The sequence below is a fragment of the Aricia agestis genome, chromosome 4 (genome assembly GCF_905147365.1).
Source record: "Aricia agestis chromosome 4, ilAriAges1.1, whole genome shotgun sequence".
Lineage (NCBI taxonomy): Eukaryota > Metazoa > Arthropoda > Insecta > Lepidoptera > Lycaenidae > Aricia > Aricia agestis.
This window is the reverse complement of record NC_056409.1, coordinates 22,659,763-22,675,461: the sequence shown is the minus strand read 5'-3', so window position 1 is coordinate 22,675,461 and position 15,699 is coordinate 22,659,763. Positions and strand designations below refer to the sequence as shown.

General features: G+C 46.8%; 2 protein-coding genes across 2 annotated transcripts; one reads left to right on the top strand and one right to left on the bottom strand.

Moving 5' to 3' along the window:
* Nucleotides 1-447: 447 nt before the first annotated feature.
* Nucleotides 448-1,341, bottom strand: LOC121726174. The gene has a single exon (XM_042113407.1). It carries the CDS (start codon nt 1,339-1,341, stop codon nt 448-450), a length of 894 nt encoding a protein of 297 aa, XP_041969341.1.
* Nucleotides 1,342-2,434: 1,093 nt separating this feature from the next.
* LOC121726173 lies at nt 2,435-4,903 on the top strand. The gene is made up of 3 exons (XM_042113406.1): nt 2,435-2,498; nt 2,895-3,085; nt 4,760-4,903. The coding sequence occupies exons 1-3, from the start codon at nt 2,435-2,437 to the stop codon at nt 4,901-4,903; spliced, it is 399 nt and encodes a 132-aa protein (XP_041969340.1).
* The last annotated feature ends 10,796 nt before the right edge of the window (nt 4,904-15,699 follow it).

Here is a 15,699-nt window from a genome sequence, read left to right as displayed (position 1 = left end):
AAGAGTCAGCTAAACTAAAAGTGCTCACTAAAAAGGAATCGGTACCATTGATCAAGGGCCCTGTTACATGTAAATTAGTAATTTTATCGAGAAGTTTTTTTGAACTAATATCGACTAACAACTTGTAATAATTCAAAAAATCAGCTCCGATAATGGGCTGACTCACGTTAGCTATTACAAAAGACCACTTATAGGCTCTTCTTAAGTTTAAATTTAATTCTAAGTTTATTACACCAAAAGTTTGAATTTCTGACCCATTAGCGGCGTACAATTTATATGGAAAATTTCTACGTTTAAAATATCTACTAACTTTAGTCACAGGTACAACTGAAATATTAGCTCCTGTATCAATAAGGAAACTCAATGAATTTTTACAGTCATAAATACTGAGACGATAATTTTTCATACCGGCGGATGTATCTCCCGTCTCCTCGGAGGTCGCCTCATTTAGTTTTCCGCTGACGGTCTCTTGTTAAAATTGCACGGCTCTTCGCACCTTCTGGATCTGGCTCCAAACCGGAAATGATAGTGACACAACCAGTCAGGACTCTCGGGGGTCCTAGCCACAGAGTTAGACCCATACCTCGATCTGCTTCTTGATCTTGAGCGTCCCCTGAAGTTAAATCGCGGTTTTCTTCGAACCTCGTTCCGTAAAGCAGCTACTTCCAGCATCAAGTTGTTCATCTGCGTACATAATTCCTTATCAACAGACACCTGGGCGGAATGGCATCCCATACTGGCCAGCTCGCCCGTTAAGGAAGTCTGGTGCATACTCTCCATCACTTTATCCGCAATCGGCGACAAGTTGTCCAGTTTTTGGTCTGCACTAGCGGCTAATACAGCTCTGACCGCTGGAGGTAGACGCGAGAACCACAAGCTCTGTACCGTCTCTTCACTAGCTTGACAATTTCGAGCGAGCTCTCGCATTTTTCTGAGGAGCTGCGAGGGCTTCTGCGAGCCGAGGTCTAATTCACTCACAAGCCTTTGAAACTGTCTCTCTGGTGATTCCTCAAATACCTGAAGCAGCCTGTCCTTCAGTGCCTGGTATTTATTACTGTCTGGCGGCTTGTACACGATGTCCGACACTTGTTGGAGTGCGTCGCGTCCGAGTTTCGATATCACCAACTGGAACTTGCAGTCGTCACCTTGTTTTTGAGGATTCATCGTGGCCTCGAACTGAGCGAACCATAATCTTGGTAGCTCCACCCAAAATTCGGGAATTCTTGTCGACACCGAAATTGTGGCTAAATTGGATTCCTCTGTCTTGATTACTGCCTGAGTCGTCGGATTGGCGGGTGCCGGGTTCGGCGGAAACTGTCCAGCCACAGCGGGGTGCATCATTGTTTTGCACAAAGATCACGTCGGGGTCACCAATTTAGGAGACCCCTAACGGGAATGATAATCAGAGATAATATATTGAATATTTATTGGGCGCAACTAATCGCGCGCACTTACACCCGATGACTGGCCGTACTGCCGTTTACATACATGAACAATACTCATACAATATACATATAATACCCCTACAATGCCTTTTCAGAAACTAGTCTGACTCCTTTCAATAGTAAAGTATTAAAAAACCAGCCAGTGGGCAAACCGATATCGCAAGTCTAGGCTTTATTTTTACTTCTTTTATTATCTGACCGACGAGGGTTTCTAGACGGTTTATGAGTAGTGTTATGCGGCTATCGGCGGCCTCACTCCGCAGCGGCGCGGCTCAAAGCGCGAGCCAATTACACAGAGATTTGCCGATCCGTTACACTCCGCCGTGTATACCTAGCGAGTAGCGAGTAGCGACTACATACATCACTCAACACACACAGTCTCGCGCGTTCATCACAATACCCGTCCCATCGACGCCTGTAAACAAACAACATTATTCTCACGACAGCACTAAATATATCGTCGACGTACACACACATCAGACAATAATAGGGAACATTAGCAGCGGTAATATACCATTGTGTGGCCGACGACACTCGCACGGTGACAGATGCTCGCAGACGACTATATTGAATAGTAATGTGAGCATTAGCGCCGAGCGCGGCGCGTGGGCGGCTGACAGGGGACGGTAATCGTGCTCGTCGCCGGCCCAGCTGTGGGCAAACGACCACTCCGGGAATGTCTGCAGTCCTTCCGCGCCCACGCCGCGCCGCTCGCTTTACCTTTAATTATCCCGCTAATGATGGCCCGAAAGGCCATAAAAATACTTTCGTCCTGCTCCCGGATCGCCCGATAGGCGCGGAACGCCTCGAACTAACCGACGTACTCGTAATCATAATATTATTATCATATTATCGATCTACGAGGATTTTATTTTATGAGGTATGCGTCGGCGGGCGGCGGAGTTTCGGGTGACGCGAGGGACACTGTCGCCGGACACAATACATTTTGCGCAAGCTCACCGATCACGCCGTAAACAATATTGGCAGTAATGGTCGCCCGGGGCGCGGCATCCATCATACCCGCCGACGACGTGGGAACCGGCTTGCCCAACCGTGGGGCACCACGCCGACCACCCCGACCACCGCCCGTCGCCCGACGGTGACGGGTGACCCCCACACGTCACCGTAATTGTAAAATATGGGCCAATAATTTCGTTAGACAATCGGCGCACTGGACAGCTCGAAATATAATTTAGCCGCACCGACAGATCGTTATCTCCGCGCTCGACGTAGTGATTACCACAGCGGTGCGAATACGTGGCCACGGTGCGGCGCGGCGGTCCCTTCTGCCGAAGCACAACAGGCCCATGTAGAGTAGCTCAAATTTCGTAAGCGCAAATGAAAAACAAACTGCGAATACCTACATATTTATTTACTTCACACGCCACAAGAAAACTGATACGACTACCGCAATATTATGACATTATCAACCTGGTAATGGAAATAAAGTGCCGCGATTACCGATAACGTGGGCAAATAAACAAGCGCGGGAGCCGGCGGGCGCCGCGGGGCAGCACGGGGCGGCGGCTGGCGCGGAGCAGGTGGCGCCCCGGGGGCAGCACCTGGTAGATCCGCCCCTGCCGCCGGCTGTGGGCCACGCGGCAGGACTGTCGAGCTCCAGCCTGCCTGCCGCCTCGGGAGTACCACTTTGATTTTCATTCACAGATGGTTGTATTTGATCTAGGTATAAATCACGTTTACGGCTATAAGAATATGTTAGGTTCTAGCCTCCGGGCTTCTCGATCCTTATTTTTTTAAATAAAGTTGGTTAGTATTCGGTAGTAGCAAGGATTGTTTCTTCAGGTCTCAAGACGGTCCGGAAGTCTGAGCATGTACATTTTGTCATGGCTTCCTGACTGGACCTCTCATATTTTGGGATAATCTCACACCTTGTAAACATTTTGCTCTCGATACCTGAATATGACGTACGGCAGGGAAGCTAGATCGACAACAAACTTAGCTATATATAGGTTGTACAACCTTAGTCCTGCATAAAATACGTCACCCGCGGGCACCTCGAGCAGGGTTCATTAGCTCGGTAATGAAGACGTCTCGCGCTAATGAGCGGCGGAGCAGCTCGCGGGAAGTGCCGCGACACGCGGGGATGCCGCGAGTGGTGACGAGCTGCGGCCATTAACATAATGCTGCAAAAACTCGCCCCGCCGCGGGCCGGCGTACATTACGGCGCTAAGTTATTTAATCACATGCTTTACTTATGTGCCTCGGGCCTCTGCGATACCATAAAGGGTGGAGAAAAACGTTCATTAGACGCGGACCGCCACGATATAGAGACATTGCTTGTTGCACGGCTTGTACTTTATAGGCGCCACTCTGAATCGTATATTCTTGTAATTTAGGAGTACTACGACGTAGTAGGGCCTACGACGCAGTTCGGTCCTAGCATTAGTGCCACTTACGACGTCGTCCATCCCCCAGTCTGTCCCACCAATTATTACAAGCAACAACAATATTAATTACCGCCGCCTCGGTACTGAGCGCTCCATACATCACCTATTATCAGTCGATCGAAGTTTGGCGGCGACTAGTTACGGTTTACAAATTAAATCGATAGCCGGAATTTACGAGCAGGTTCGCTAGAATTAGATCGCCGGCACAGTTCTCCACTTTGTTTGAGTTGCTGCAACAAATTAAACCCGAACAATAATTATTAACTCCCATTCCTCCAGATTCATTCGTTGTGATGCTGTTCCCACAACGAACTGTACATAGCCGATACAACTGTACATGATATGCCGCGGTTCAATTACAATCGGTAGTCAATTTGAAGCGTGTCGAATGTAATAAAATTAGTTGGAAGTGATCGTCCCGCCCCTCGCCCCGCACCCCGCGTCCGCCCGCGTCGTGCTGCGAACCAAATGTGAGTCTTTGTGTCGCAGTCACGACGCAACACCAATTATGACGATCGATACACTTCGCCGAGGAATGCGGGAAAATTACCCGCGTGTTGCCTAACTGCGGGCGAAGCCCGGACACTGATTTGTGCAAATTACATAGCGGCCGCCCGCCCGTATATCACACGGGGCTGCGCGGGCGGGTGACGCAACCACCCCGCGACGGACAATGGACACGCAACATCTAGTTAAGACTTGCGACAAGCGATACGTAAATAGATACACTATACAGTACACGGAGTCGTAGAAAGTTCCAGCACTATTATGTTCACACGTCTCGGTCACAACATTGTGTCGCGGCTCCGCCCCGCCGCGCGCCGCTCGCGAGGGAACGGATTAAAGACATACATCATCCCACGTCGAGGTTTGTAAAGAGGCACAGAGACAATTTGTTAAGATTAGCGTGACACGAACGAGCTGATGAAATATGATTGCGAGTGCGTGCGCCGCGCGCTCCGCATGCTAATGCGGCGGGAGCGCGGCGGGGGCGGTGCGGGCGGCAGGGGCGGGGGCGGTGCGGGCGGCAGGAGCGGGGGGCGGCGATGACCTCCGACCCCGCGCACGACTCCGCCGCTGGGAAATCGCGACGACAGCAGGAAAATTACCTCATTCGAGCATTCCTTCGCAAAACGATCCTTTGTCATCCGTCGTAGATGCAGCGGTAGATAGGTCGGCGGGACGGTAACTGCATATTCAATTCGCGGGCGACGATCATCTGTCGCGGTAATTTATGTGGGGCGATATCGCCGCGCCGGCGTAATTCCCGGCCCGGCCCTAAATCACGCGCCGCAGTACCGCGCACGGCACGGTGCTCCCGCCGGGGGCCGTATATTACTGTCTTCGTATTGGCAAACATCGGAACGTGTGACCAAATGTGTTGTGACTTGTGTCATAAACTCATAACTCATAACTAATAAAGCAATAAGAGGTGTCCTACCAGCAACTCACATCACTTCGCGTCAGCTTCAGTTGCTGTTTTATTTAGATCCTATCCTATCTAATCCTGCACCGAAAGATGAAAAGGCATTCAGTGACATTAGACAAAGATATTAGATTTTATTGTTCAATTTCGTTAAAACTTTTCACAAAGCGAGGAACGAATACATTTGTACAAAGTACACTGATATGGGAAACATTGGCAGCCGTACTAGTATGAACTGTATCACAGCTGCCTTCGTTTATATCATAGTATCGGGTAATAATTACAAGGTAATTATTATCCGATACTAACTGATACTATAATAATATTATTATGATAACGAAAAGAAGGATTTCACGAAAATTAGCAACAGCGTACCGTACCTAATACCTATACGGTTACGTCGCCTCTTTGTTTAGGTCCACCTTAAATCGACCTGAACGGAGACCACAGGCGGTCGCACGATGTTATCTCGCGGAGGCCGACGAGCGTCATCAACGGCTCGTTAACTAAATTAACTGAATCATGTTACCACATTTTAATGTTTCCACGGATTTCGGAACATACGAGCAATAAAAAGTATTAAGCAGTATCACACAAACATCTTGATTTCGAAATAAATATTAAGTCCCCAGAATCTCAGGTCATCATGTGAATTGTTGTTAAGATATTAAAACTATGTAATTAAGATATTATTTAATTAGGAGCTACGAATAATGAATACCTACTACGGAAGAGTAACAAGTCAAATGTTATATTGTTTTTCAACTCGTATTTAATTCAGATTTAGTTAGTATTTCAAACAGTGTTTAAAGGGTAAACTTCTAAAGGATATTTTTTGTAGGTACCTAAAACCAATTATTGTCTCTGACCGAATAAGGAAGGCTCGAGAGCTGATATCATAACTCTCGAGTTCAAATATTATGATTTTAGCTCTGTAGTCATACACATATACACACAAGCTCCTAATTTGTGTAGCGCTAGAGAATGTGGCCATTAGTTTCCCACAGCAATGTATCAGCATCAGGCGCAGGCAGTAATTGGCGGTAGCGGTGTAGCGGTTAGTGTAACAATTAACTGGCGGTGTTTAACTGCTGGCCGCTAGCTGCTGGCTACCAGCGCGGCGCGCGGCCCTCATCAATCATACAGCGGAAGTAGCCGCTAGCAGAAACGACTCACTCGTAGTTCGGAATCCCTTCAAAAAGTTTAACCTCTTCTAAGATTAGTGTTAGATTTTGAATCGTGCTAGTTCTGTTGAATATGAAAGAGACATATCCGATTATATTGGATGGTTAAATCAAACGACAACATGTCGTGCAAGCTAAATTGTGCGTCTGATAAAAGATTCAATAGAATACAATTGTTTGAGAGAATTTATTTATTCTCGTAGCGGCTGCACCTGCAGCTGTACTTGTATACACTATACAGTACGAGTCAGTTATCACTCGCATGTGAAGTTGCATCGTTTTTTCCGGCGGTTTCCTCATAGCTTCGCGGTCCGCCGTGAGAAAGTCATAACTGATATTAATTACATTTAATAGCGGCGGGTATCTGGGTCGGTGTGTTGTAACCGTCGCGGGCGAACCCGGGGCGGGCGCTATGCTAATACATAATCACGGTGTAATTGCTACCTCAGCAGCGAGCAGTAACCGAGGGGGGGAGGGAGGGGGGAGGGGAACAATTCGGAGGCCATTACCGCGCATGACTTGCCTCACAAGCTCCACTCATAAGTAGATTCATAATGATCTACGTAGCGCCAAGTTTAGTAGACACAATTAATTCTCGGTCGTGTCTCCTTATATTTTCTCTTATAACGCTCATTGCAACTTAGTGTTGCTCCCACTTTTCTTGAGAAGGGAGAGAATTGTTAAACTTTGACTTCTTTGCGGTTTCCCAGACAGCTTATCCCTGATATCGCAACAAATGGTTTTCTAATTTGGATATCGCTATCGATCCTGGCGACACAGGAGATGCAGTGCATATTTTGCAAATTATACTCGTTACAACTTACAGTCAACACCTCATCATATCAGCCTATAGTCGTCCACTGCTGGACATAGTCAACACCTAGCCCACTCTATCTATAAGTGCTTCTTGACACAGTGGAGAGAGTACTTAATGTTACTTAACGAATGACAAAGGTAGGGGACGCGGGTGTCTGAGGTTAAGGGCTCCCTCACATTCAGAAGCGTCTTATAACCATTAGATATCTAAGAGAGACTGAGCTTGCTTCACGAAAGTACATACATCGTTAAATAACAGTGTACACTCTTTCTCTCTACATGAGCCACATAAGCCACAAAACTATCATTGTGTGTGGTTTTTTCTTTGTGAACTATATCTACATACTAGAGAGTCAAGAGAATTGTAGAGACGTCCATACTAAAAACATATATGTGTACCGGATGATCACTAGTTCTATGGTTTGAGGGAATCATCGTTTTCCATACGTAAATATATAAGGATATTAATTATTATACTGTATTCTCTGTTGTTAATTTTGACGTCACGTAAGCTTCAGTTAGCTCTAAAACCTATTTTTATTATTAACTTTAAGACATACTAATACGATTCATCGGGTGAGAGCTGTAAAAATGCCTTGTAATTTTATCACGGATCGTTCGCCGCCGAGCGCGGCCGAGGCCCGGGGAGCACAAAAACTGGCCGCCTCCGAGAATTTACTTATTTAACGCCTCTATCACAATTTAATTTGAGATTACATGCCCGTCGCGCGTCATTAGCGGCCGCGCGCGATTCTAGCCCCTGCCCCCCGGGCGGAGAGTCCACAGTGGCGCGGCGTGGCCGCCGGCGCCGGTTTCCTTCTGTTAATCTAATTTTGAGGAGATCGGTTCTCGGAGCGGACCGCGGACCTCGTTGACCCCGGCCGCCGGAGATTCGCGGTACTAATGACGTGGAAACTGCCGCTCCTGCGCCCGCCCCGCCCCCCGCTCTTGCCCCCGCTCCCGCCCAGCCAGGCCGCAGTGCCAGCTCGACTCTCGAGTCTCGGCGATAACCGCTAACGACTTCTATATTAAGTTTGATTAACTTTTTTGATTACCGCCGTGTCGCAACTCCTAACTCGGAACTCCGCGTATAAAACTTCTTAATAGTTAATAACTGGAATATTACGCGCGTATTTAACGTTTATGCGTCCATAATTCCAAACGAGTGTCGCAACTCGTCCTACATCTAGTTTTTGTTTCGTATTAAATATTAACGTAGGCAACATAGTATATCAGGAATGCGACATAAATTACTCGGAATCGAACGCTCACAAGTCTCAGTACAATATCCGAGTTTGATATAAAACGAGTAACACGAGCAGATCGGCGATGTATCGGATGTTATCGGCGCGGGCACGCACCGCCGGGGGAGCACCGCTGCGCCTTGCCCGCCTCGCAATAAGGTCGAGGAGTGGTGCACTGTGCACAATGCCACCGACCGTACCCGCGGTACCAGGTATAGACATATCTCGAGCTGCTGAGTTACAGCCCCGGGCGGCGATGATAAACACGCGGCAGCTCGGCTCGGAGATAACAGATACAGATCTAGACGGTGCAGATGGAGCCCCAGATAGCGCCGGCGGCCGAACACGACGACAGCTCCGACAACCGCAACCCGAAAGCGATTAGCGAGTAGGAGCTGACGAAACTACGATTATGTAACCGTCGAACACGCCGGGACACTGTCGGTATCGCAGCGACGGTAAATTAAAAATGAGCAATGCCAGTAATATTGAGATAATCGCGGCTGTAATAAATTGATAAGGAGGCATTAGTCATCTCGCGGTAATCTTAAGTACGTTTACGAGGCAATACAGTACAAACGGTAGATAGAACGGCGGGCGGCGGCGGGAGATAAGCCGCAGCGCTGCGCGGGACGATAATATTCACGGACTGACTGAGCGCCTTATCGCCGCGGTTCCCAGACCTGCGCCTGGCTTAATACGATACGATGGTACTTTAAAGAAGATTTTTATAATACCTGCGTTGTAACTTACAACTAACCTAATCTTGCTAAGTGTATGTTAAACACCGGCCAAGTGCGTGTCGGGCCACGTGCAATATAGAGTTCCGTATAATACCGCTAGTTTTTTTTTTAATTTTGTATGGTCAATGAATGTACATTTATAACGTGTTTTACACTACTAACAACATCATCTCAGTCACTTTCAAAGATTTGAACGAAGTGTTTTTTTTTTAATTTTTAAATATTTAAAAATGTAGGTGCGTAATGCGTTGCCGGCCTTTTATAAAAGGCCGGCAACGCATTACGCACCTGCATTGATGATTCTGATGCTGCGACAGTCCATGGGCGACGGAAGTTGCTTTCCATCAGGTGAACCGTTTGCTCGTTTGCCCCCTTATTTCATTTTAAAAAAATACTTCGCCGAATACATTTTTTTTAGTTGATTGACTATAATTATTACTCAATGACTTATGAAGTCTTCTTAGCCGTGATAATTTTGCTTTTAAATTCGGCATATTTCCCTAAATCGGAAAAAGATCTATGAATACTCATAATATTTTTAAAAAACCTATCCAACGACACCCCACACGACGGGGTGGATGCGAAAAAAAATATAATCCCCGCTTGATGTATAGAGAAAGTACCATAAAAAATATATTTTTTAAGAATTAATGTAAGTACCATTTTGTCGGCATCATTAACATGTGCATTCATGCCAAATTACAGCTTTGTAGGTCCTATAGTCTCTGAGCAAAACTGCGGTCAGACAGACAGACGGACGGACAGACCGAAATTATAAGGGTTTCTTGTTGACTACGGAACCCTATACACGGCAACAGGTGGTAAAGGAATAACTTAAAATCTCTTTTTGTAGGAACTAAGGAAATGAATTGAGAGAGATTTGGAAGTGAAATATATTGATAATATTATAAAGTTATTAGCACTATCGATTTATGATAACAGTATCGTACTCGTTTAGATGCGATCTGACAGTGAAATAACTACGATCGTTCAACATAATGCCCGTATCTGCCCGTATCTCCGGGGCTCGCGACACTCGATAGCCAAGTCATAGAGGACTTCATGGGATCGCCGCTTTATGTATGTTATTGGACTCCATTACGACGCTCCGAATGTAAGCATTACACAACCTGAATATTTTATGCGCATTAACATAATAACGCGGACGTCGATTTTATTTGATCGCGGGCGGCGAGAGTGACTTCCCGCGTAAAATTACATTTTCTAATGAAAATGCTCTAGCCCGCTTTGTCCTCGTAATTACAACTTTCGAATCGTCGACAATTCGCCTGTATTCAGATGTTTACGTCCTAACTGCGGTCCCCGCTCCCGCAGCTTGTTTGAGCTGGTTATTTATGTCCCGGCCGGGTCCGAGCCTCTTTATCCGCACTCGTAAAGGTCGTTTTGTCCGACTGGCATTTACATGGCGATAAAACGTCATATTTTACCTGGAAGCTGTTTACTTTACCGATGTGGTGTACGGCGCGGGTATTGTGCGAGCGCTGGACGAGCGGGACATTAATCACGGCCGCGGACAGGAGCCGGCCGCGGGCGGTGACGGACGGGGACGGACGGAGGTGCGAACTTCATAAATCCCCGCGAATGTCTCGCGGTAACGGTCCGCGACATGGGACGATCCCACGGCATAGAACTAATGGGTTACATTTTGAACGTGTAATAAATCTATTCCTAGCATTTTACACCAGCTTCCTTTAAACTATAATAATAGGTTGGGGAAAAAGTCTTTTCGCATTATAGTATGTATGAACTTGTCATAAAATCTCTTGGGCTATACTAATTGTATCTGGCTGATTTTGGTATCATTAAAAAGTTTTAATTTTATAGAACACAATAATTCTAAATTCAAATTAGGTAAATGTGAGATTTTCATTTGATTTTCTTATATTGTTAAAATGTGTGATTCTAATGATGAAATTCGATACATTTTAAAATTTATTACAAAAAAGGTAAAAATGTAACACAAGCCGCGAAAAAAAATTTGTGATGTGTATGGACCTAATGCAGTATCTGTGAGAGTAGCGCGGTTTAAGCGTTTTCAATCCGAAAATTTTGATATCAAAGATGCACGTCGCTCTGGTCGCACTGTTACGAACAAAACTGATGCCATTTTTAAAAAAGTGGAGCAAGATCGGCATAATAGTAGTTACGATGTAGCTGAAGAACTGGGGATTGACTACAAAACGGTTTTGGCGCATTTAAAAAAAGCTGGGTACACAAAAAAGCTCGATATTTGGGTGCCTCATGAAGTCATGAGCTCTCTGAAAGAAACCTAATGAACCATGTACTCATTTGTGATTCTTTATTACGACGTAATGAAACCGAACCATTTTTGAAGAATCTGATGAAAAGTGGATCACGTACGACAAGAACGTGCGAAAAAGATCGTGGTCAAAGGCCGGACAGGCTTCACAGACTGTGGCGAAAGGTGATGCTATGTGTGTGGTGGGATTGGAAGGGCATTATTCATTATGAGCTGTTACCGTCAGGCAGGTCCATCGATTTTGAACTACTGCGAACAACTGATGAGATTAAAGCAAGAAGTTGAGAAAAAGCGGCCTGAATTAATCAACAGAAGAGTTGTGGTTTTTCACCATATTAACGCTAGACCTCACACATCTTTAGCCACTCAGCAAACATCACGGGAGTTTGGCTGAGAAAAATGAATGAAGCTGGGCAAAAGAATTGAATGTATAATATTATTAGTTCCCGTGACAATTTATCAAAATATTCTCACTTCTCAGACTTTATTTTTCCGGCAGTCCGCGAACAGCCAACATTCAATTTAGACGCAGATTTACTTGTAGCGACATTTGTCTCCGGTGGGCGGCAGGCGGCGGGGGCTCGGGAGGCGTCACTGCACAATACCGATGCTGATATAGTGGCGACAGTGTAGAGCCAGATCTATGCAACACGGAAGGCAGCGCTCAGCACTAGATATTGCGACATGGAAATCGGTACAAACGCTCCGATACAATCGCCCGCAGATCAGAATCTGCGCACGACGCTATAAAATGGTGATAAACTGGCCACCTCGAATGGTAATTTTATAGATACTCACCCGCTACACGCAGGCGGAGCGATTGCGACGTCAACACGCCGAGCGAGATGGGGGCCGTCGACGTGGTGTCGCAATTTGCTAATAAAATATAATGTCTGATGTTTTTGTCCCTCACGCGAGCTGCAGAGCCTGCAGTATAAGGTGTTACCGCGATCTACCGATACCCCGACCCCGTTCCCAGGCCGCGGGCTGTGGGCTGCGGGCGGCCGCTCCCGAAGTGTCGACGCGACGGTATCGGTCCGGTATCGCGCCAGTATCGCGGGCCCATCGCGCGCGACACCAGGATGGGCCGATGGTGTCGACATGCGGTGAGCTAGTGTCATGCGTGTGTCGTGACACGCCGCCGCGATAACGCCGCTACCTCGTGTGGACACGTGACATGTGGGACACCTTGCGGCTGATAAATGCCGCAGTTAACGAGATAAGGGGCTGCTATTTACTGGAGCAATTAACGGGTGACAAACGAGCTTCGGCACGTTGAGGTGTTGGCCGTAAACTGCATCGGTCGGTCGTCGATCAGCGCAATTAGCGGCGTGACGTGACGTGGGCCGGCGGTATCGGCGTCGGTAACGACGTCCATCCGTCCCCGGCTCGTGACGCGTCAGCGCGGTGGCGGCTCCACTTTCCCCGGCTAATGGGCGACCCGGCGGGGGCGCGAGGTGCGGGAGGCAGGGTGCTGTCGTCCGTCTTCGGGGCCGTATTTGGCGCTAGTTAGCGATGTTAGCGATATCGCTCGCCGTAAATCCACCGCCGCCCGCCGCGCGTAATTATGTCCTTACTTGGTATTTATTTATTGGTGTCAAACGGTCCGGTGACTAGAGGTTTTTATGTCATTTAGCTGGTACCTCTCGGACTGTTATTTAATGGGGCAGATGGAGGTAATTGGTCATTCATTCGGAGAACGTCTAAAGTATATCTATATCATACCTTACAAGTTTAACACGGCCCAGCAAAGGGTTGTGTTAAAAGCTCTACTGATAAAAATATTATCTTCTCCTTTGATATTTTTCTATGTAGAGTCAGTTACGTAGGTTAGGCGGTCAAAAATTCATCAATCTGATCCATCAATCTGATTGACGGAATATTGATGGTTATAAAAAGTTAATATTAAATATGATCAATCCATCAATCCGTGGATTAGACGATCAAATTTTCGTCAATCTTTACCGGTTTGATGGATCAGATTGATGAAAATTTGACCGTGTAACCTCCGACAGTCAACACAATGTCTGTTTGTCAAAATAGAAATTACGTAATTAGTGAAATAGTAGTTTATTTTGCCTCACGTTTAAGTAAAGACTACGAACTGCTAGGAACGACTACAATGTTTGTTCAAATTATATTTATTATTAATTTCAGATTTATAATCAAAACAATGGTTTAATTATTACATTGAACTAACTTGAGTAACATGTAATGGTACGTGACATGAACATGTAATGCGCGCCGCCCCGTACACAGTACACACTACACAGTAGTACACGACACGATACGGGACACGCCCTCCAGCCTGACACCTTTGTGCCCGCACCTGGGTCACGTTATACATTAGTGAACACTCACTCACAGAGACAACTCACTGTAACAAAGTTGCCCCCACATACCTAGCAGTCTAGCAGCTAGCTCCGCCCCTGTCATCAATAGTCTCTATTGTCTAATCGTTTAGCGCTGTCGGCACAATCGCTCCGCACACCTGCGGGCCGCGACCGTCGAACTGAGTGCTCGCTCCTCGTTAGTGTCGGTCTGACTGACGACGACATCTACGTTTTAATGACCGCCAGCAAATCTCCTCCTAATAGATTTCAGTTCATTGTGATTACGGCGATCTGTTCGCCGGTCGGTGATGAAATAGGATGTGGCTATAAAATGGCTCTACGACTCTAACACGTCTCCGACTCTACCGGCATCTGAACCGTCTAATTGAAAATGGAACCGTTTGATCGAATTTGGCCCACAAAGAGTAACAAATTACATTTAGTGCGGCGCCTTGTTTACATATAACGCACTCGTTCGACAGAATATTCATGTTTTTATGTTCACAATCTTGTCGAGATGTTCCATTTCTGAGCACTCGTAGGTCGCGTGGGCGGCGGCGGGCGGCGGCAGGTGCGCGGTGAGGCGGTGACTGGCGAGCGGTGACACTCCACAACAGTTAAGCGGCTCGTAAGCCGGTGACAAATTGTCACCACTCGCCAGCTCGCACTCGCACGCACCACTGCTTAATAAATTATAATCTTGTCGACGACGACACGGGCATTGTTAATAGTAAAAGTGATTGAACCGTGGTGCTGTGCCGAATACTAGTTGTAGCACAGAATAGATAATAGTGCAAGTTGTAAATAGTCATTGAGAACGTTTTATAATCATTTTACTTGTACTGCTAATTACTCGTAGCATTTTTTTGATAATTTCACGACAATCACAGCTATTAATGTTATTATACATAATTAACCTGACTTCGAAGCGAGATCATACAAAGTCGGTAATCGCAGTTGTTGTAGCTCACCAGTCACCGCCCCTCGACATCTCACGCGAGAATCGAAAGTGCAGCAAAAAAGTAAAAAACGGCGACGATATACCTAGCAATTAGAGGCTGCTGGATCTGGGCTCATGGACGGACTTGGCCCAGCACGGCCTGTGGCTCGGCCCGGCGTGGGGGCTGACGCGGGCCAGGGGGGGCCGGCGGGGGCCGAACGACTATAATCACGCGGTCCAGCGGCCGCTACCTTCTATCATCTGTAATCATAATGTTCAAATTAAATCGCGCAGGCCGCGTTCACAATGTTGCTTTACGGAATTATTTCATAAAGAGAGACAAAAGTCAATGCCTTACGCTGGCTGAACTAACAAAGAACATTTTTTTCGAGAACGTCTTAGTTTGATACCTTTCTACAAAACAAACCACAATAGCTCTACGAATCCAAATACAAATTACCAGTTCGTGTGTTTGTCTTGACTTTTGAAGTGACGCCAAATACAACATTGTCCAATGCCCAGACATGGCGAGAAATGAATAAAGCGATTTTAAACTTTTCTGTCTCGTCTAAATCGAGACGTGTGCTCGCAGCCTTACACATGGCGCAAACAACTCGTGAGCAGCTCCAATTTAAACAGCTCATAAAGGCGGGCGCACACCGCGCGGTGCGGCGCGGTGCGGCGATGGGGGGCCGGGGGGGCGCGGGGTGGCGCGGGGTGGGCGCGCGTGACAGGCCGCGACCGCGCACGGTCATTACGCCGCCGGTAATTACACCCGTGTGTATGTACCCAACACAGCACAACATCGATCACTATGCTCGATCACGACCTGCACCACATTATTGTAATCCGATTAGTGGATTTCGTTAATTACCATCA

Coding starts and splice junctions, on each gene's coding strand:
- LOC121726174 (XM_042113407.1), bottom strand. CDS start 1,341: ATGATGCACCCCGCTGTGGCTGGACAGTTTCCGCCGAACCCGGCACCC.
- LOC121726173 (XM_042113406.1), top strand. CDS start 2,435: ATGGTCGCCCGGGGCGCGGCATCCATCATACCCGCCGACGACGTGGGA. Junction 2,499..2,894: donor GGGAACCGGCTTGCCCAACC/GTGGGGCACCAC, acceptor ATGGAAATAAAG/TGCCGCGATTACCGATAACG. Junction 3,086..4,759: donor GCCTGCCTGCCGCCTCGGGA/GTACCACTTTGA, acceptor TGTTAAGATTAG/CGTGACACGAACGAGCTGAT.